Source organism: Homarus americanus, unplaced genomic scaffold, assembly GCF_018991925.1.
Source record: "Homarus americanus isolate GMGI-L3 unplaced genomic scaffold, GMGI_Hamer_2.0 scaffold7626, whole genome shotgun sequence".
NCBI classification, from domain to species: domain Eukaryota; kingdom Metazoa; phylum Arthropoda; class Malacostraca; order Decapoda; family Nephropidae; genus Homarus; species Homarus americanus.
This window is the reverse complement of record NW_024718273.1, coordinates 15,621,563-15,645,621: the sequence shown is the minus strand read 5'-3', so window position 1 is coordinate 15,645,621 and position 24,059 is coordinate 15,621,563. Positions and strand designations below refer to the sequence as shown.

Here is a 24,059-nt window from a genome sequence, read left to right as displayed (position 1 = left end):
TAATTATTATTATTACCACACACACACACACACACACACACACAGACACACAGACCTGCCTTCCTCGCCGTTCCGTGAAGTACTGACCAAACTCCAAAGCTTCCCACAATCTATCCTTCCCCAACCCACCCACGCACTCTCACTTAACCACCACACTCCCTCCCTCTCCTCTTTCCTGGACTTCTTAACTACCCCCCAAAAAAACTATCCACATACACTGCTTTCCTTCTTCCTTCCTTCCTTCCTTTTCTTTCTCCCTCCATCCCTTCTTCCTTCCCCTCATCCCTCTATCCCCCTTTCCTTCCCTCCACCTCTCTCTATCTCTCCACCCCTTCTCCCTTCCCACCATCTCTCTCTCCCTCCATCCCTTATTCCTTCCCACCATCTCTCTCTCCCTCCATCCCTTATTCCTTCCCGCCATCTCTCTATCTCCCTTCATCCAATCCCCCTCCTTCCCTCTATCCCTTCCTTTCTCTCTTAACATCCTCCCTCCCTCCCCCTCAAACCACTCTTCTCCTTCAACTACTACTAGATATATAGATAGATAGTGTAATGTAGGTATACAAACAATGTACCCACAGAGTAGGTAAACAAACAATGACAAACAGTAATGCAATATGAGTTTAACAGAGAACAGCTAACACACACATGTCATCCACAGCCGTCGCGACAACAACATAAGGCGTCACTCAAGTGCCGTCCACAATCAACAAACATGAATTAAAAAAAAAAAAAACCAGTTCTTAAAACAACCATCACATGACGTCACCTTAAGCAATCACAACAAACATCTATAGAAAAAGACAAAAGAATAATATAAAATCACAATAACATTCAAGACAACAACTACTACCAACAACCATCACAACAAACAGATGAATGTGGCGGTGATTACAATACCAAATGAGCATCGAGTCAATTAAGGCGTTGACTCTATATCACCATGGAAACCAAACCGAATGTGACAAATCGCTTAAAACATACACACATAAGCACATACAGACACATACACATACAGACACACGCACACATATACACATACAAATACACGCACATATGCACAGACACACGCACATATGCGTACACACACGCACATATAATTTCACTTACACGATTCTTGTGTGTGTACGTGCTGAGGGGTTGGTGACGGTCACCTCACCAGCACACACACTATCATCTACTGACGGAACACTTCAAGTGGGTTGAAGGTGGTGTGGGGAGGAGAGAGGGGGTTTGGGGAGGAAGAGAGGGGGTTTGGGGAGGAGAGAGGTGGGTGGGGGAGGAGAGAGAGAGGGGGAGGAGAGAGAGGGTGTGAGGAGAGAGGAGGAGAGGGGGGGGAGAGAGAGGTGGGGAGGAGAGAGAGGTGTGGGGAGGAGAGAGGGGTGGGGAGGAGAGAGGGGTTTGGGGAGGAGAGAGAGGGTGTGGAGGAGGAGAGGGTGTGGGAGGAGGAGAGAGGGGGTGGGGAGGAGAGAAGAGAGGGGTGTGGGGGAGAGAGAGGTGGTGTGGGGAGGAGAGGGGTGGGGAGGAGAGAGGGGGTTTGGGGAGGGAGGAGGGGGGTGGGGAGAGAGGAGGAGAGGGGGGAGGGGGTGTGGGAAGAGAGGGGGTCTGGGGAGGGGAGAAGGTGGTGTGGGGGAGGAGAGAGGGGGGGAGGGGAGAGGGGGTGGGGGAGAGGGGGTGGGGGAGGAGAGAGGGGGTGGGAGGAGAGAGGGGAGGTGAGGGGAGGAGAGGAGGTGGGGAGGAGAGAGGGGGTGGGGAGGAGAGAGGGGGTCTGGGAGGAGAAGGTGGTGGGAAGGAGAAAGGGGTTTGGGGAGGGGCGGGGAGGGAGAGGGTGGTGGGGAGGAGAGAGGGGTCTGGGAGGGGGGAAGGTGTGGGGAGGAGAGAGGGGGTGTGGGAGGAGAGGGGCTGGGGGGAGAGGGGAGGGGGGAGAGGTGGTGTGGGGGAGAGAGGGGGGGTGGGGAGGAGAGAGGAGGTTTGGGAGAGGAGAGAGGGGTGGGGAGGGAGAGAGGTGTGGGGAGGAGAGGGGTGTGGGGAGGAGAGAGGAGGGGGTGTGGAAGAGGGAGGGGTGGGGGGAGGAGAGAGGGGTCTGGGAGGGGAGAAGGTGGTGAGGATCAGAGAGGGGGGGGGAGGAGAGGGGTGGGGGAGAGGAGAGAGGGGGTCTGGGATCGGGGAGAAGGGGTCTGGGAGCGGGGAGAAGGTGGTGTGGGGAGGAGAGAGGGGGTGTGGGAGCAAGGAGTAGATGGTTGGGAGAGAGGGGGGGGTCTGGGAGAAGTACAATAGGTAATACACGACATGGTCCCCCCTCCTCTCTGGTGCTGAGACCATTATATTACTGATCATCCCTACACCCAGGTATGAAGGCTCACCTGAATATTAGGCACCTCATCTTATTTCACCTAAAGATTAACCATCCTAATGCTAACCTAACATAACTTAACGCTATCTAATCTAATCTAGCCAAACCTAACGTTAACCATACCTAACATAACTTAATGCTATCCATACCTAATCTAACCTAACGCTAACTTAACCTAACGCTGACATAACTTTAACCTAACCTAACATAACGCAATCCTAACATAACGCTAACCTAACCTAAGACCACCAGGTAGCGTTAGGGTACTTAATCACCAGGTCAAATACGCTGGGTGATCCAGCATGTGTTGTGTACTTAGTCAGGTGAGGACGTGTCTACTGAATCATCTGTATATGTGTGTGTGTGTGTGTGGGGTAGACCAGACAGTAGACACAATGGATGAGGAAGTGCAGGGGCAAGTTGAGAAAATAATGATGGGGCAGTAATACACCCTGAGGCCGCTCTCTCCCACGATAAGCTCCCTCACTCCCTCTTCCACCCATCTCTCACTACTACTGCCCTTTCCAAATCCTACCCCCACTCTCCTGAAACTTATCTCAATTTCCCTTCCCTCCCTGATATATATTTTTACCTCTTCCTCACCACCAACCTTCCTCACCTCTCCCTCACCACCATACCCCATCCCTCATCACCATACCTCATCCCTCACCACCAAGACTCCTCACCTCTCCTTCACCACCAATTCTTCTCACCTCTCCCTCACCACCAAACCTCATCCCTCACCACCACACTTCATCATTACCTTACCTCCATTACCCACACGTTCAGCTAGTGACTTACAGGCAGACAGCAACAAACTAAGGTGGTCCCAACACACCAACCTGAAGACGACCAGAATACAAAACAAAATATTATTACAAAATCATAATAAAAATGTGCAGTTGTAAAAGAGAATGATGCGTTGCAATGAGGTGAATGATACTGTGAAAATATGCAAGTGAATGTGAGATATTTTGTAATTAAGTGAATAATAACAATGAATGGATTAACGTGAATAACAAAGATGTAGAATCGTGATAAAATATTGGGAATTTTATGATCATGGAAAGTGAAGGTTATTTTAAGCGTGCCTGACTGAGTGATTGACTGCCTGACTGACTTTATTAGGTAGCGGCATGACTTTTTAACTCGCTCACTAACTCAGAGATAATTTTTCGACAAACTTGCCATGTGACACACCCAATGACACTCCCTGAAAATATACAGTTACATAATTGGTCAATGAGTCTCTTGATTGACAAATAATATACAAGTAACATAAGTGATACAAATTCGATATATAATAACAAGGTGAGGATATCATACTACAGGACATCTCGACAAAATGACAGTGCAAAAAGGTAAGATTGACTGGGAGTGAACACACTGGTTGATTACGAGTTGTTGACAATTTTTGCAATGGTTGCGACTGGGCTGTTTTTATAGTGATCAGTACGTGCGTGTGTGTGTGATTTATTTATATGGACAGCTATATTAAGTAACGCTACAGGGATGTGTACAATCAACGACAGAAGTCGTGTCGCGGTTTTGTCCGAAGATTAAATACAACTCGTGAAACATTATGAGAGCCCCCTACCGCAAGGCTAAGTGCACCAAAAATTTAGCCCTTCAGCATATGTTTTCACCAAATTTCACGACACGACTTTTGTCTTTCAGTGTACTCTCTCTCTCTCAGCTTAATTTTACCATAATAACTTCACTATTCCCACCATGAATAACTTCACCATAACCCTAGACAAAATTATCAAGAACATTGGAAGGACCCTACACAGGCCACTCAGAAAAAAATGAAAAGGCTAGGACACCAACATTCATTTGCTTCCTTAATGTGATGGTTCCATTTGCTTTCATAAAATAGAAGGACGAGGTAAAGCAAAAGTCCAATAGACTGAAGTTCAGACATCAAAGTTTTACTGAAGTTTTCCAATCTTAAAGATGGCTTGTCATAGAAAATGGACCAACTCCTAGAATAAAGAAAATGAATATTTTTGCAGCGTTACCTAATATATTTCCATTCACGTCCATGGAATAAGCTTATACTCGCAAATAATACCAAAATACTATCAGGAGACGTTGCTAACATAAATTCATAATAGTACAACTGAACTTAACATACGTGGACTTGTTTATTAATCCTTTCATTGAACCTTTAAGGGACTACATAAATGGTGTAATTACCGAGGTAGTAGGAAGCTATCTAACAGGGAGGTACTACCGCCTGGGAAGATATTGGAAGCATAATGTGTTGTCTAATGGTAGACCCTGCTGCCACATGGCAACATGCCTCATTTACACACAATTGCAGGGTCTCAATTGTTTCTCTTCCTATTGATAACAACATACATATATTGTTTCTCACTTTTGATCTTTTTTTATTTCTCTATGGTTCATTATTATTATTATTATTATTATTATTATTATTTATATATATATATATATATATATATATATATATATATATATATATATATATATATATATATATATATATATATATATATATATATATATATACGTATCCGGGCTTCAACACCTCTGAATAATGGCTGATCAATTTTCTTCAACAACATGATAAAAACACATATTAAGGCCGCTGCTGCTTCATTTTATCATCTGACACACACACACACACACACACACACACACACACACACACACACACACATAAAGAACTCTACTTATGAATATATATTGTAGTTTCATTAACAAAATAATTTAGCAGATTTTATTGTTCTAATTTAAATGAAACTAAGATTGTCTGTTAATCTCAATAACAATAATATGAGCTAAAGAGAATAAATGCATCGTGGAAACTATAAATTATTTTGAAGAAAAAAATAATTAAAAGTAAATTTTAACAAGCGATTCTTTTGGGTATGCGTCGATAATCATTCAACAATAATAAACATGCCTTTGTGTGTGTGTGTGTGTCAGCACGATAACTCCAAGATTACGACACCTAGAGACCCTGAGCATGTCTCCATTCGGCACAAAATGTTCTGGAACAGTTGGTAACAACAGCTTTCAGAATAAGCACTGTGACTCTTGTTACCTCAGAATGGTATGTCAGGTTGTGAAGTGACTCAATATTTCGTAATATTATAGTATTTACAGGTGAAAATAAATAATTTAATTTGTAATCAAACTTCTTCAGGGAGCGATGTTCTGATTTATCGTTATTTTGTCATATTGCATGGCCCAGGTCCTGGTATGGCCCTCAGTGCGTTCGAGAACATTTTTGTCGGCTGTACCCCCATTGTCACATGGTCAGGTTAGGCCGGGTTGGGTTGGGTTAGTTCAGGTTGGACTGGGTCAGTTTAAGTTTGGCTGGGTCAGTTTAAGTTTGGCTGGGTTAGATTAGGTTATAGATTGGGCCTCATTGTGTGTTGAGTTAAATTAGGTTAGGTTAGCTTGATGTGCGTCAGGTTAAGTTAGTTTAGGCAGAGTTAGGTTTGGTTGAGTGAGGTTACAGTAGCCGCCGTCTTCACTCTGCAGTTATTAATACCCAGATACATCCGGTCTCACCTCTTTTAATTTATGGGTACAAGATTGCGTAACACACGTGAATGAGGTATACATATGTATCTTTACTTTCTATGTGTACATGGTTATGTGGCTAATATACACATTGAATCTTAATGTATGTGTGCGGGGTGCTGCCTCTTTCATTCCCCCTTTTCTTCCAGGTATTAACAAACAAACACATACATACAGAATTTCACGACATTATTGGCGAACATAACAAACGATAACAATCACATCCAGCTAAAACGTCAACAAACCTCCGACATAAGATGGGATCAATGGGAAAATACGATTCTTAAAGACCAGTGTTAAAACATAACACAGTGCTGGGAACAATGTAAATAGATTATACTTTTGCAAGAACGGTTACCAATGTAAAAACAAATATCATACTGTATACTGGGGAACTATACATTTATAATATACTTAACCAAAGACCAATGTAAACACAAAAGAATCAACCAAAATCTCCAACAAATACAAAATATTCACCCCCAAAAAACCTGCAAACACAAAATATTCAACTAACAAACCCTGCAAATAAAATATTCAACCCCCCCAAAACTCTGCAAACAAAATACTCAACCTAAAATCACTATGAAAAAGTCATAGTGAACACAAGCAAACATTGATCCTAGTGAACACAAGCAAACAATGATCCTCTACATGAACTTGAACTAGGAACAGTGAGGCGAGATAAAGCAACAGATCTCTCCCGGGAAAGGAATGTTTGGAAGGGAAGGGAGAGTGAATGGTCGGCCTGGCAAAAAGTGGCGATACCTGAGTGAGGGAGACAGGTGAGATGTGTCACTATAATAGTATTGTTGGCCTGATGATAATACCTGGCTGGCTTGGTTGAGGTGTACAGTACAATGGTAATATTACTACTGTACTATTACTATTATAATCACTGCTACTACCATATATTCATTTCTACTACTACTACTACCATTACTGTACTATTACTAGAACTATCTTCATAACTATTACTAGGTTAGGATAGATTAGCTAAAGTTAGGTTAGGTTACTACAGTGTATGGAGCAGTACCCCAGTCCTCACCCCGGGTCCATCTACACCATGAGCACTGGGAAAAGGTTACACCCTCTCCAGATTACGTAGCGCTACCAGCCCCTTCCTCTCTTCCTCCTCCTTCCCCCGCTTCCTCCTCCTTCCCCCCTCTTCCTCCTCCTTCCCCCGCTTCCTCCTCCTTCCCCCAATTCCTCCTCCTTCCCCCCGTCTTCATCCTTCACATTCTGTTAGGTAAGGTCAGGCAAAGATGGGTAGGTTAGGTTAAGACAGAGAAAGGAGAGAACTATCTTAATTAATAACCAGGTGTATTGTTACCAACTCACATGACCAGGTGGGACACAACAGGTGGTCCCTCACCCACCACACCCCCCTCACCACCACCCACCCTCACACCACACCCGGCCCTCACCCACCACACCCCGCCCTCCCCACACCACCCCAGCCCTCCACCACACACCCCAGCCCTCACACCCCACACCCCTCACCCACCCCAGCGCCACCTCACACACCACACCCCACCACGGCCCTCACCCACCCCAGCCCTCACCCACACCCCCACGCCACACCCTCACCGCCCACACGCCCTCACCCACGGGGCCCTCACACACCCCGGCCTCACACACACCGGCCCTCACACGCCCTCACACACCCCAGCCCCTCACCGCCACCCGGCCCTCACACGCCACACCCCGGCCCTCACCCGCCACACCCCGGCCCTCACCCACCACACCCCGGCCCTCACACACCACACTCCGGAGTACAGGTCATATGTTGAACAGTTCTCGTAAGTAATGTTAAGAGTGAGAATGTTTTTTTTATACTTAAGATAAAACACAAAATTTACATCAGAATTACACTGGAGAAGCTACCTTGACTAGACACGTTCACTTAACATCAGTTAGGAGACAAAAATACACTGAGGGACCTTAGCTTTAACTGGTGTTAAGTGAACGTGTTTAGTTTAGCTACAGTCAGTGTAGGTTTCACATTAGTTATGTGCTTTCTAAATGCAAATAGTTAGGCACACTCTTCATTATCAGATACAGGGAAACATTCCCAGTATGACCCTGATTGACCCCAAACCTGGGAGGTCAGTAAGAGACGGGAGCAAGTCACCAAGTGTCAGCCAGCCAGGGTTGTCAACAGTGTCAGCCAACCAGGGTTGTCAACCATCAACAGTGTCAGCCAGCCAGGGTTGTCAACCATCAACAGTGTCAGCCAACCAGGGTTGTCAACCATCAACAGTGTCAGCCAGCCAGGGTTGTCAACCATCAACAGTGTCAGCCAACCAGGGTTGTCAACCATCAACAGTGTCAGCCAACCAGGGTTGTCAACCATCAACAGTGTCAGCCAGCCAGGGTTGTCAACCATCAACAGTGTCAGCCAGCCAGGGTTGTCAACCATCAACAGTGTCAGCCAGCCAGGGTTGTCAACCATCAACAGTGTCAGCCAGCCAGGGTTGTCAGCCATCAACAGTGTCAGCCAGCCAGGGTTGTCAACCATCAACAGTGTCCAGCCAGCCTTGTCAACCATCAACAGTGTCAGCCAGCCAGGGTCAGCCATCAACAGTCAGCCACCAGTTGTCAACCAGCAGCCAGCTTGTCAACCATCAACGGTCAGCCAGCCAGGGTTGTCAACCATCAACAGTGTCAACCAGGTTGTCAACCATCAACAGTGTCAGCCAGCCAGGGTTGTCAACCATCAACAGTGTCAGCCAGCCAGGGTTGTCAACCATCAACAGTGTCAGCCAGCCAGGGTTGTCAACCATCAACAGTGTCAGCCAGCCCAGGGTTGTCAACCATCAAGCCAGTGTCAGCCAGCCCAGGGTTGTCAACCATCAACAGTGTCAGCCAGCCAGGGTTGTCAGCCATCAACAGTGTCAGCCACCAGGGTTGTCAACCATCAACAGTGTCAGCCAGCCAGGGTTGTCAACCATCAACAGTGTCAGCCAGCCAGGGTTGTCAACCATCAACAGTGTCAGCCAGCCAGGGGTTGTCAACCATCACGCCAGTGTCAGCCACAGGGTGGTCAACCATCAACAGTGTCAGCTGTGTCAAGCCAGGGTTGTCAACCATCATCAGTGTCAGCCAGCAGGGTTGTCAACCATCTGTCAGTCAGGGTTGTCAACCATCAACAGTGTCAGCCAGCCAGGGTTGTCAACCATCAACAGTGTCAGCCAGCCAGGGTTGTCAACCATCAACAGTGTCAGCCAGCCAGGGTTGTCAACCATCAACAGTGTCAGCCAGCCAGGGTTGTGAACCATCAACAGTGTCAGCCAGCCAGGGTTGTCAACCATCAACAGTGTCAGCCAGCCAGGGTTGTCAACCATCAACAGTGTCAGCCAGCCAGGGTTGTCAACCATCAACAGTGTCAGCCAGCCGGGGTCGTCAGCCCATAATCACGCCACTGATAGTTGATACTTAATTGATATGTGTTTTTCACCTGGCCAACATCTGTGTCACGTCACCACATGTTGAAGCTTAGTCACAGGTATGACTGGACATATTGACGAGGGGTCACCTGAAGATTACCCTCCCAGCTTATTTTACCTGAAGATTAGCCCCCAGCTTATTTTACCTGATGATTAGCCCCCAGCTTATTTTACCTGATGATTAGCCTCCCCAGCTTATTTTACCTGAAGATTAGCATCCCCAGCTTATTTACCTGAAGAATAGCCCCAGCTTATTTTACCTGATGATTAGCCTCCCCAGCTTATTTTACCTGATGATTAGCCTCCCCAGCTTATTTTACCTGATGATTAGCCTCCCCAGCTTATTTTACCTGAAGATTAGCCACCCTAGCTTATTTCAATTGAAGATTAGCTCAAGCTTATTTTAATTAAGGGTTAGGTTAGGTCACGCTATGTTAGATTAGTTTAGATTAGCTTGGTTATCTCTGAGGTCAATCAGAGTTTCTATACAGAGTGTTTCAGAAATACGTCTCATAATTCAGGGTTGCGTTCCTGAGACATACATAATGATAAATGATTCCATGACTCTAGTGTTAACAAGTGATCGCGGGCTCGTTCGTGCCCTTGTAAGAGTTTGAACGCTCGTGACAGCGTGCAGCGTACAGCGAATGAGGGTGCGCCAAGTCCGTAGACTTGCATCGTTTTCCATCGTAAATATAATTGTTAATTAATGCCTTCCTAAAGAAACCATCGACATGGGACCAGGTTTGTTCCACTCTACGAATTTTTTGCGATTTTTCCACCAAGTTTGATGAGAAACGATTGTGCCGTTTGGGCTGCCCAGAACAGACACACACACACACAGACAGACAGACAGACAGACACACGCCTAGTCCTATAGTATATTAGATACTTCATAGTTCCAGAGTTAGGTTAAGTTAAGTTACGTTAGGTTAAGCTAGGTTAGGTTAAGTTATGTTATTTTAGGTTAAGATAGGTTACGTCACGTTAGGTTAAGGTAAGTTAGGTTGAGTTAGGTTACGTTATGTCAGGTTGAGTTAGGTTACGTTAGGTTGAGTTAGGTTACGTTAGGTTAAGTTAGGTTACGTTACTTTAGGTTAAGATAGGTTAGGTTATGCTATTGTTACATTACTTTAGTTATATCCAATGTTACTAGTACAATTTACAATCACACGCAATCTAAGATGAGTTTTACGTATATACTATCACCTCACTACCCACTCGACTTAAATAAGGCTTGATAGTTTATGTTTTACGTCCATAGACTTGTTACAGTCTTCCCCTATACCCAATGTTGTAGCCGTAACTATGGGGGTATTGGCTACAGTCATTTATCCTTATGTATGTCTCAAGAATACAACCCGGAATTATAAAACGTATTTCTGAAATTCTGTATACTGTTGTTGTTGTTATCTGGAGGTATGTTATTAGTACTGATACACAACCATTTCCGGTGATTGTAATTGATAAGATGTTATTTTGACTTATATTTTATTATATTGATATGTTTAATTGAGCTTGTAGTGATGTTTGTATTATTCGGTTACAATCTCTCTCTCTCGCTCTCTCTTTAAGACAGAAAACTTTAATTTTAGGTAACAAAGTGTCAGTTTAAGGTACGCTGAGTCAGTTTTAAGGGGTCACGAGACACTTTAAGCCAACAAGCATAAGCAATTATATGCGGATCTGGTCAGAGGGTCGGTCGGCTCCCCCAGGTGTGTGACAGTTATCATCTTGTTCCCATGAGTTCACTATCTCGGCCTATCAGCTGGTTATCTAAGAGGCAGAGGACACCCGCGGTCACCCATCCTGCCACCTGCCGCCCCCTGTACGCCACACGTGCTACAGTGTTACCAGTTTGACTTTAATCGTAGGGACGGGCGAGGAGAGTATATATGGCGGTAGGGCAGCCCTCACGACTTTACCGACTGACGTCACACCACCATCACCGCCTATCTCTGCACTATTCAATGTCATAATATCCTGACCACTGGGGACTGTTATACACAGCCTTTGGGACCTCCACTTTGTAATCCTTTTGCGCTACCGTTCACAGGATGAGTATGGAGTGCACAATAAACTACCTGTTATAATTGACAAGTTATATATTAATTAACATGTGTCTGTTTACCACCACCACCGTCCATCTGTCTATACATACCTACATTATACTTGTATGTATAATGTATAATTTGTGTATATTCCTCCTTCATCTGTCACCCTCCTTCACCTGCCCCCTACCTGTCACCATCCTTCACCTGTCCCCTGCCTGTCACCCTCCTTCACCTGCCCCCTACCTGTCACCATCCTTCACCTGTCCCCTGCCTGTCATCCTCCTTCATCTGCCCCCTGCCTGTCACCTCCTTCATCTGCCCTACCTCTCACCCTCCTTCACCTGCCCCTTACCTGTCACCCTCCTTCACCTCCTGTCACCCTCCTACACCTGCCCCCCCTGTCACCCTCCTTCACCTGCCCCTTACCTGTCACCCTCCTTCACCTGCTCACCCTCCTACCTGTCACCACCCTCCTTCACCTGCTCCTTACCTGTCACCCTCCTTCACCTCCCCCTTACCTGTCACCCTCCTACACCTGCCCCCTACCTCTCACCCTCCTTCACCTGCCCCTTACCTGTCACCCTCCTTCACCTGCTCCTTACCTGTCACCCTCCTTCACCTGCCCCCACCAGGTACTGTCAGAAGAATATACAGTATTTATAGAGGAATTGGTGACCCCCAAAACTCACCACAACTGACCCCGTTAAGGTGACACGACGCTCTTTACTGTGGAGCTCAGTGTGGCACGTCTGGGGTTGAAAGGTGCCACTGTACTGTTGAGAGAGAGGGGGTGGAGAAGAGAGGGAGAAGAGAGGGAGAGAAGAGAGGGAGAGAAGGCGAGAGAGAAGAGCGGGAGAGAAGGCGAGAGAGAAGAGCAGGAGAGAAGAGAGGGAGAGAAGGCAAGAGAGAAGAACGGGAGAGAAGGCGAGAGAGAAGAGAGGGAGAGAAGAGAGGGAGAGAAGGCGGGAGAGAAGGCGGGAGAGAAGAGAGGGAGAGAAGGCGAGAGAGAAGAACGGGAGAGAAGGCGAGAGAGAAGAACGGGAGAGAAAAGAGAGAGAGAGAGGAAGGAGAGAGAAAGGGGAAGGAGAGAGAGGGGGGGGGAAGAAGGAAGGACAGAAGGGGGAAAGGAGGAGGAGGGGGGCTAAGTGTACTTTTGATATTTTTGTACACCAGATTATGTGAGTGTGTTTTAACATATTGATGAGGTAAAATACATTGTTCTATCACCATCTATGACAACAAGTTAGTAAATGATTCCTATAACTGATGCAAAACTTCCATCAATAACCATTAATTATTTATCTCGGGAGCACAAAGCGTGTTAGACCATCTTACCACTTAGGCTGTCTGTCCCTATTACCACTTAGGCTGTCTGTCCCTATTACCACTTAGGCTGTCTGTCCCTATTACCACTTAGGCTGTCTGTCCCTATTACCACTTAGGCTGTCTGTCCCTATTACCACTTAGGCTGTCTGTCCCTATTACCACTTAGGCTGTCTGTCCCTATTACCACTTAGGCTGTCTGTCAGGCACTGTGGAAAGATGGAGGAAGTGTGTGACAGTGGGAGACTAGGAAAGTATGTGACAGTGAAAGGAAGTGTGACAGTGAGAGGAAGTGTGACAGTGTGAAGTGTATGGCAGTGAGAGGAAGTGTGACAGTGAGAGGAAGTGTGAAGTGTATGGCAGTGAGAGGAAGTGTGACAGTGAAAGGAAGTGTGACAGTGAAAGGAAGTGTGACAGTGAGAGGAAGTGTGACAGTGTGAAGTGTATGGCAGTGAGAGGAAGTGTGACAGTGAAGGAGTGTGACAGTGGGAGGAAGTGTGACAGTGTGACAGTGTGAAGTGTACAGAGAGTGTGACAGTGGGAGGAAGTGTGTGACAGTGTGAAGTGTATGGCAGCGAGAGGAAGTGTGACAGTGGGAGGAAGTGTATGACAGCGAGAGGAGTGTGACAGTGAAAGGAAGTGGACAGTGAGAGAAGTGTGACAGTGAGGAAGTGTGTGACAGTGTGTGAAGTGTATGGCAGCGAGAGAAGTGTGACAGTGGGAGAAAGTGTGTGACAGTGTGAAGTGTATGGCAGCAGAGAGAAGTGTGACAGTGGGAGGAAGTGTGACAGTGTGAAGTGTATGGCAGCGAGAGGAAGTGTGACAGTGAGAGGGATGTGTGACAGTGAAAGGAAGTGACAGTGAAAGGAAGTGGAAGTGAAAGGGAGCAAGTGTGTGTGAGTGTGAAGTGTATGACAGCGAGAGGTGTGGAGGAGACTAGGAGTATGTGACAGTGGAAGGAAGTGTGACAGTGGGAGGAAGTGTGTGACCGTGTGAAGTGTATGACAGCGGGAGGAAGTGTATGACCGTGAGGAAGTGTGTGACAGTGTGTGTGTGTGTGTGTGTGACAGTGGAGTGTGTGACAGTGGGAGGAAGTGGTGACAGTGGGGGTGACAGTGGGAGGTGGGACAGGGGAGGAAGTGTATGACAGCGGGAGGAAGTGTGTGACAGGGAGGAGACAGGAGTGTGTGTGTGACAGTGTGTGTGAGTACATGAATGTGTGTGTGTGACAGTGGGAGTGTGTGTGTGTGACAGCAGGTGTGTGTGTGTGGAGTGGTATGTGACAGTGACAGTGTGTGAATAACAGTGACAGCGGGAGGAAGTGTGTGACAGCGGGAGGAAGTGTGTGACAGTGGGAGTGTGTGTGTGACAGTGGGAGGAAATGTGTCATTGTGCGTGTGGCGGTGACTGTTGATTGGACAGCCCGGAGTGTTGGTGAGAGTAATGTGTGTAACCTAACCCCCTAGATATCGTTAGGATATTTATTCATATGGCGAGATAAATTGTGGTGTAGTGGGGGGGGGGGGATTGTCCAGATGATTCTTACCCCACCCCTCCCCACGTTTATCATAATTGAGAGGTAGTGCGAAAAAATACCCTGGAGGCGGAGGTTGTGGTGGGCCTGGAGTACGGACCGCGGCTGCCGTTTAGTAGAGCCAGCCACGTTAATGCTGACTCACGCACTGCTAAACAAACCTTCCTCAGCTCCAACATAACAAGGTACCAGAATATTAAAAGGAGAAATTTATTGCTGGCAATAAATAATAATAACCACGTACCATGATACTAAAGCCAATACCAGCACATCAAACAGCGCCTGGCGAACCCATTCTCCTCCATATACCCGTCCAAACTAAAGCCAATACCAGCACATCAAACAGCGCCTGGCGAACCCATTCTCCTCCATATACCCGTCCAAGATTCACTCATCCGCTGCCTAGACACTGGCGGACAACTGCCCACACTCGACACTGGCGAGCCATCAAACACGCCGCCCCAGCACCAACAATGAACACCGCCAATGGCTTACTTCTCCACATAGCAACGACATCGTTTTACAAGTTAAGTCATGCAAACGTCTGCCTCATGCACCTGGAGCCGAACATAGCCTATACGTTAACCATGTGACAGGCATAAGCTTTAAAAACAGTGTGGAAAAGTTAGGATGGGATTGAGTTAGAGGTGTGAGAAGGTCAGATGTTATGGTCCTTAGTGCTTCCTCTCAGCCAGCGTCCTCTGTTCATTATCACGGGCAGATAAACACACAACTATACCTTTTATCTTGGCGCACGATACAAGACACAGTGGCCAGTGTGTTGTCTTGCCTTCCATACCTATAAAACTATTCATAACATTAATACGGATCACCTGAATATTCTCCCTCACTCCCAGTTTATTTCACCTGATGGGGGTGGAGTCAGAATATGCTTAGGTTAGGTTCTTAGATTCAAGGTTATGTTCTCGGCGCTGACAACATCCCCACTGCTAATAATAACTTCAATATTTACTTAATGTTTTAACTATTATGTTTATACAAGTGTACCAAATTTATCCCTGGGAAGCATGAGTGTTTACAATTACTATTTCCGGGGTTTTGTTGATACCAAAACAAATATTCACTCAGTCACTCGTGTGCAGTTGGTGACGTAAAGGTCGGTGGGTTAAGGGAGTCCAAGGTTAAGTCTTATTGAGGATTACCTGAAGATTTATCTCCCTCGTTATTTCACCACGTGATTAAACGCCCTATCGATACCTGGGAGGCTAGGTTAGCTTATATAAAGTTAGGCTGCATGAAGTTATATTGCTAGGTTAGGTTAAGTTATATTCTGTTAGGTCAGATTAAGTTATATAAAGTTAGGCCAGGTTAGATTATATTAGGTTAGGTTAAATTATGTTGAATTAGATAAGGTTATGTTATATTTAATAAATAAGGTTAGATTAGGTTAAATTGTCATTTTATGTTTGGTTAAGTTAGGTTATATTAAATCATGTTAGGTTAGGTTAGATCGTTTAATCATCAGGTGAACTAGAGTGCCAAATCTTCAGGTGATGCCTTCCATCAGCTTCAATCGTGATCGTTGAGGCAGCAGTAATCTGAACCGGTCCACCAGACACTTATTGAACCGGTCCATTTACTTTCTTGCTTGTATGAAAAACCTGATTGGCGCGTGTGGGATAATCAGGTAATGTAACTTAATATTGGCAATGTGTCGTTACTGGGTCCGGATGTAACCAATATACTCTAGGAAAATTGAAATAACTAACTTAACCAAACCAGTACTGTAGGAGCATTAGCTTACTTTTGGCTATGTTAGGTTAGATTAGGTTAGGTCACGTTAGATTAGGGTAGGTCACGTTAGATTAGGGTAGGTCACGTTAGATTAGGGTAGGTCACGTTAGATTAGGGTAGGTCACGTTAGATTAGGGTAGGTCACGTTAGATTAGGGTAGGTCACGCTAGATTAGGGTAGGTCACGTTAGATTAGGTTAGGTCACGTTAGATTAGGTTAGGTCACGTTAGATTAGGGTAGGTCACGTTAGATTAGGGTAGGTCACGTTAGATTAGGGTAGGTCACGTTAGATTAGGGTAGGTCACGTTAGATTAGGGTAGGTCACGTTAGATTAGGGTAGGTCACGCTAGATTAGGGTAGGTCACGCTAGATTAGGGTAGGTCACGCTAGATTAGGGTAGGTCACGTTAGATTTAGGGTTAGGTCACGTTAGATTAGGTTAGGCTGCTGGTTCGTTTTGCTTGTTATCCGATCTGACTCAAGAAACTAAATCCTTGCCAATAAAGAAAATATTTTTATTAATTTATGATGTGCAGAATAAGTACTGTCCACTATCTGGCATATTTTCTTGTGATGGGTTGGGTCGACCATCATTGGTTGAGTCCATCTGTCCTGCCCCGTCACTCTTCCTGCTAACCTAACCACACTTATCATCACACACCGTACTCTATAAAAGTATTTCAAGATTAAATACTAATATACCTTGTTATGCAAGATAAAACTTATCAACGTTGATATATGACGTCACTAAGGTGTGTTCGTTGTGCGCCAGATTACTGTACAGTTTTCCTCAAGTGTAAGCAACGGGTAATATTATTAGTAATAAAATAATACCAGTGTTCTCTTAAAACAATAAAACATATAACACAAAGGCCATATAGCGATGACCATTGTTATAAAGAAGACTAAGTCAACTCGTGATACTGTACACAGTGTACAGTATTCAAATGTCCGCTAGCCAGGGAAACTCCGCCACACTTCATACCAAGGACTAGGTTAGGTTAGGTCCTTGCTTCATACTCAATCATGTCCTGAGCGGAGGGAGGCTGCCACTTAACTATACGGTATATTTAAACAAATAAATTATGTAATGAAAAAATACAAACGTTAATACAACAACACTCATCCAGTGCGGCTCCATCTTCTGTCGCTGGTCTTATACTGTAGGATAATGATCGACTAAAAGATGCCGCCCTTTATGATGAGTTATGACAAAATCCTTACATTTTAACGTACTAATTTTATAAAACATCGTTACCATAATCGCGTATTTTCAATAATTTACGAAGTTCATTTTAAAATGTATTTCAATTCAAAATTATTTGAATATAAGACCTGCGTGACCTTAGCTTAACTAACTCAGGCGCCGCTGACAGACACCTTCAAGTACACATTTCTCTCCTTACATTTAATCAATGTTTATGCTACATCACGAACGCTAGGGTATTAGGTCACATTCTTTTATCATGAACATGATCTTTGGCGATGCACCTATCATAATCTTTGTCAGTAATGCCAAACAAGTACAGAATAAGCCTCCAGCTTATTTCACTTGATGATTAAGCATAACGTTATAAACTTTATTAAATGACAGAGAACACTTCCCTAAACGTACACAAAACATTTAACCGTAGTTAAAACGTACACAGGACATTTAATCGTGGTTAAAACGTACATAGGGCATTTAACCGTGGTTAAAACGTACACAGGAAATTTAATCGTGGTTAAAACGTACATAGGACATTTAATTGTGGTTAAAACGTACACAGGACATTTAACCGTGGTTAAAACGTACACATGAAATTTTCTAAAACGTATAGAACATTTACTGTAATCAAAATGTACACGAGGAATATATTTTAATTAAAACGTGTATAAAGCCCAGAAAATGACCTTTATAGTTCACCGCGACACAGTTATTAACACAGGGTAACACTTTAACATTATCAAGTACTGTAGTCAAGAGATTATCAGAAGTGTTTAATATGAACATTTCTCGTAACTGAAGCTGTAACAACGAATCTTGTCTAGTTAAGTTAAAGAAAATTATAATAAAAAATACAACGAAACGTGATAAAACTTACGAAATTATAATGAAATCCCTTCACCTTACACTTGCTTTATTATCAACTACAGTGCGTTGCCTTACACAAGAGATAATGAAGATTAAAATATATGATTAAAAAATAAATAATATAAAGTAAAATAGTATAAAATACACTTAAATTCTCAAAAATGAAAGATTTAAGATATAAATAAGAGGAAATTCCCACCGTCTCGAGGCTGGCTACGTACACAAAAAAAACAAGCCTTGTTTTTTAAGCAAAATAACATATGACATAGCAACATCAACATCTTACAGCCCGAGGCAACATTTCCTTGTTAGTTACTAGTATTTCAGCGTCTTGGGCAGGGGGCAGATCCAGGAATGTCAAAATGAGGGGGGTCCAAGAGGTTATAGGTGGGGGTACATGGCGAGCGCAGCGAACCCACCCAGTTGGGGAGGGCTGTTAGCCGCCCCACCCCCCATGAATTTTTTAAATCAGATCAATATCATGGGCTTTTTGAAGCCATGCAAACTTGATATTAGGAGATATTCTGCAGTTAATAGTAAATACTTTTTACTTAACAAAAATGCCTGAGTACAAAATTGCATTAAAGAAAAAATATTGGGATTTTTCTGGTGAAAAGGGGGGTCCGGGTCCCTAGGACCCCTCCTGGATCCGTCCTTAATTTATTCAGTAGGTACTAGGCAGCTACCAAACAGGGAGGTACTACAGCCTGGGAAGACACTGGAAACATAATGTGTTGTCTAATGGTAGACCCTGCTGCCATATGGCATCACGAAATTTGTGACCAAATCCCAGGTTGCTGATCTGACTTTCTGCCTCAATTACACACAATTGCAGGTCTCAGTTGTTTCTCTTACTTGACAACACAACATACATATATTGTTTCTCACTATTTTTTTCTGTATAGTTCTTTATTATTATTATTAATATTATTATTATTATTATTATTATTACAGTGTTATTATCATTATTGTTTTCATCATTATTTTATTTTACTTTTTATTATAAATTTTATTTACTATGAATAATTATTACATTTTCGCCCCCCAGGCCCTGATGTGGGTCAATGACCTGTGCCCGGGTGGGCTAATCTCCGTAAAAAAACAAAAAACATATAAGCATTAATATTCACATAAGTACAGTTCGCTAATATGTTATCTGTAGGCCTGACATCGTGGCGAGAAGCCCAGCCTAAAGTACAGCAGCAAGATGAAGACAAGAGTTCTAAACAAAACCTGTGTGTCTTCTTGTGGGAACACGTGTTTTATAGGCGTGGGTGGTATGCGCTGGGTGATTATATGTGGGTGGCCCTCATGCTACAGTGGAGTTGTGGTAATGGTGTACTGTACACCTGTGACAAGCACAGGGAAAACACAAATAGTCTCCAAATGTGTCCACATTATTTGTTATGTACAGGATCATGTGGTCGACGACTTAACAATAATACGGAGACGTAATTCTGACATGTTCCATTAAGACAGCGCCTCGGTGGCAATTTAATCACAATTACATTTTACACAGTTAAACAACAAGCTAGACGAGGCGATCGAGTGTGTGGAATCAGCTAAACAAAGTCTGTACTCACGTATGATCACTAACGTACAGCAGATCCCACTATGTACTGTATATTGATGCCTTCCTCAAGCATGGCGACCCCAGCACCCTCTCCCCGAGAGGAGTGGGAGTTGATTTGGATTATTTTTCATCGTTTAACACGCGACGTCGTGGCTGTAATGCGCTCTAAAGGGTGGGTCGAGAGCATTAGACAATGTGAGGAGCCGACTGAAGTGGAGTCGCACCAATTGTTGCAACCAACCCCATACCAAACTAAAGCATAGCATCTGTCACCTGCCAACACCCCAGCGCGCACAGCTCCAGACTGCCCCTAGGCCTAGTGAAGATAGAATGAGTAGTGTAGATGGTCACATACACCGGGTGGCTGTCGACAAACGAGGGAGTCCCACACAGTGTTAGTCCAGGATAAGGTAACTGTTGGAGATTATTTGACATAAGAAAAACACTGAGCTGTACAGTACAAATAAGGATCAAGTCTCAGTGTCAGCCGGGATACAACATGGTTAACGTCATGATATCGGAGCGAGCGTTATCGTCAGGGTGATAACATTGGTGTCCTCCACAGCGGTCGGTCATGAGAACAGCGTCATCATATTGAACGTTGCGGTGATAAGCCTCGGAATACCGATACTGAAACACTGCACCGAAATTTTGTCTCCAGTTCCACAATGTTTTGACATAACGGTAGCCAATGTTTTGTTCACTGTAATGTTTATATCTGGCTGTAGTACAGGGTGTTTCGTGTACGTCTCAGCATACTACGGCTGTATTGTTTACTTAACCTAAAATAAGATAGGTTAGGGGGTCTTGGTGGTTCATCTTATCCACAATAAAAATATTGTTCCTGCACGCACTGACATCACCCATCCACCCCAGTAAGGCGATAAAATAATATATTTCAATTCTATAGGAAGGTTCCGTCAAGTGTTATGTCGAGAAATTCAGGGTGTATTGTGTACGTAGAGTGAGGGCCGATATGATAGAAGTGTATTAATGGAAGTCAGGGCTAAAGGTGACATTTACAAAGGTACTCAAACTATCCAACCAAGAGCGAACTCCTAACAATGGTTTTAAATTAGACAAATTTAGATTTAGGCGCGAGACAGGTAAACATTGGTTTGGAAATAGAGTAGTGGATGAATGAAACAAGTTACCAAACATCATTAACTTGAATACGCTGGATAGCTTCAAACATGGGTTGGATGGATATATGAGCAATAGGGGTTTGGGTGTAAATGGGACTACCCAGTATTGGCCCGCTGCAGTTCCTTCATTCTTATACTCATGTGTATAAATGTACTTAAGGGTGTATTGTGTACGTATAAGTACTTCACGGTATAATATATTGTGTGCGTGTACTTCACCCATTTTCAAAAGTTATGTTAGTTGAGTGTGTTGTTACATCATCGAGCGATGGTACAGTACCTGAGGGGGGGCAGGAAGGGTAGTTGCTCTGGGGACACGACTGCACCATGCACAGTTACATTGCGGCCGTCTGTGCTGCCGACGTCAACGCTGAGGCCGCCAGTTGAGCGCACAGTCAACTGGTTGATAGACTGCAACGTCATCTGCTCTAGAGGAAAGGAAGGCTGACCCCCACTCTGCTGGTTTGATCCCTGCCGTAGAGGCAACGTGTTGGGGAAGAGCACAGAGGAGGGCATGGTGCGTACACGATGTATAGTCGTAGGTCGGACACCCACAACTTTATTCAAGGCACTTGCAGATGACTGAGGAGAAGGCATGGGTGTCTTGGGCAGGACCACAGACGCCAGGGAGGGCGGGATGTCTCCAGCTCTAAATTCTGGATTTGCCACGAACATGGATGACCCGCCAATGCCATATTCCCTCTTGGAGAAGGTCGGCACCCGGTGTAGACAGTCACGAGAGGGCGCCAACCCCGTGATGGTGTGGTAGGGGTGGTAGAACGGGGCGCCCATGCTCGCACCCGTCACTGTCTGATATGGATTGTATGGAGGCGAACCCATGGTAACCCCTGACATGTTCAGGTACGGGTTGTAGAGGCCCGTACTAATGCCGGGTCCTGTCATGGTCTGGTAGGGGTTGTATAGTGGACGACGGCCAATGGCAGGGCCCTTTACGGTGTTGTAGTGTGAGTAAGGGACGCCCGCACGGGTAGACACAGTGGGTGGTGGGTAGGGGCAGGAGGACAAGGCGGTGGTGATACATTGTGTAGTGGTGGGAGCAGCACTCAGCAACACCTCCGCCTCAGGAACATTACCATTGTCATGTTCAGTGTGTAATTCACTACTGTCAACAGGAACTATGGTGAACACATGGCGACTGCCTTGTAACCGTACACCTGCTCGGCTGACACTGGGTGGCATTTGGCTACTGTGTGGTGGAGTGGAGGTAGGCACCGAGTTGCCTGAACCAGGTGCCAGGCCCGCCTCAGGGAGCACCACCACACCCGCGTCACCATTATCCATGTCGTCATCACTTGTATCTTCCTCACTAGGAAGGAAAAACGTAGGATGTGGGCAGGGGACAGCTGGGGCGACACGAGCCCCTCCTTCACTACACGGCTGTGGTTCGATTGTTTCACTCTTACTTTCCTCACTAAGTACTTTACACACTTCAACTGCAGTAACTGATGGCAAAATTAAAGACTCACTAATACTGGCCATCTTACTCTGCAGTTTAACACCGTTCACTGGTTTACATACAAGGTGCTGTAAGTTATCGGGGTCAAGAGAGCTGTGCTTCTCAATACACACGTTGCTTGCAGCAGAATGTTCGTCTGTAGACAGCAGAGGTTTTTGTTCATGTTCCATATTTAAAATTTCTTCTCTGCTGCTACAACGCATTTGAGGTTCAAGTCTAGCCTCCACATCAGGCATTGTGATGGTAATAGTATTTAAAAGTGTTAAAGACAAAGTGCACGTGGCTGCAATACCGCACTACACTCGTTCTAACGTCTACCTCACACAGTCAACCACAATACTGAGGTGCACTGCTGCCCCCTGCCTGCCCTGCCTCACCCTCCGCCCCGCTACAGAGAACATCGCCCCCTCCTCCCGTCTCCACACAAGCTCTTTTTACTCTCTAACCTTTACCCCAAAAAACTCTTTATCAAAATACCAAGCATCATATAATCTACATCACGGTAAATATAAATCACTCTTAGAAGGTGTACTACATCTCATGCAATTCTATGTAGAAATAGGAGTGAAGACAAAGTATATATATGGCAACTACCCTCTTGTGGCGATATATGACACATTGACGCAATGGGTGAGTAGCCAATTCATGGACAACAAGTATGGTGTTAGTTTAATATGCACTCCTATAACAAAAACAATGAATCAACATACAGGTATTATTGTTCACACACACACATATAACAAACTTCCGTGGTTTGTAAATAATCTAAACGTCTTTAAATATTTAATAATTACAAACAAAATCTGGCAGTATACACAGAAAGTCTTACACCGTGGATCAGTAGTCTATTGCTCCATCATTCCTCGTCATTTTGTAACCCGGCAACATTTATCAACTTCCTGATACCATTTATAAAATGTCTTAAAGGAATATTTTTACATCCCGGATATTATTGGTAAACTTCCTATAGTATAATACCCCATTTTGCTGCCTCAACATTATTCAAATATTAAGCTTTAGTCGTGTTTACTTCTAACATTCGAGTAGTTAGTGTTATCAATAAAAAAATTAAATTAGCGATAAACAGAATACAATAGTTATCAAAACGTATATTTGTTTAACCGAGGACATCATCGTTCCTCCGCCTCTCCACCAGCTTGTCTGTCACTAGTCGACCTCCACCTACTCCTCCTCCTCCTCTCTGACATTCACATACTGTACCTGCTTTATAAATATTTACTTCCGGAGATGTGCATTGTACCATGAATATTCCTTATTGCTGTATAGATAGATTAGAGAGCTCTGGTGAACGCGGTTTAACATCTATTTACATTTTACTGGGCATGAACTGGGTCCTGAATGTATCTGAACCTGCTCCAGTGCTGATCAAGTCTGGTCTTGAAAGAGCTCACCCGGTGCCGTCACAACACTCTCTGGCAGATTGTTCCAAGAATTCACAACTCACACTCATAAAAAAGTTACCCCTCACAGTTTTCTGGACTTGTGGCTTCTTCAACCTTGAGCTGTGACCCCCTGTGGGGCGACTGTCCGCCAGCTCCAGGTAAGCACACTCGACTGAGTAGTGCCCTTTGAGATGTTTATACACCTCAATTAGGCCCCCTTGCCCGTCTGTAGTATAATCTAGGCAATAGCAGGCGATGTAATCTGTCTGGGTAGCTGAGGCGCCGAAGTGCAGGCACCAATTTGGTGGCTCTCCTTTGGACATTTTCAATCTACAGGTAATTCTTTCACGATATTTTTTATT

At 44.7% G+C, this 24,059-nt stretch overlaps 1 protein-coding gene across 1 annotated transcript in view; it reads right to left on the bottom strand.

Annotated features, from left to right (window-relative positions):
- Positions 1-22,617, bottom strand: part of LOC121859448 (sodium- and chloride-dependent GABA transporter ine-like) — a 70,930-nt gene extending 48,313 nt beyond the window's left edge. The window contains exon 1 of the mRNA XM_042356258.1: positions 21,098-22,617. Within this exon, the coding sequence (XP_042212192.1) occupies positions 21,098-22,530 (1,433 nt within the window). The 5' untranslated portion in view covers positions 22,531-22,617. The remainder of the gene's footprint in view (positions 1-21,097) is intronic.
- Between the last annotated feature and the right edge of the window lie 1,442 nt (positions 22,618-24,059).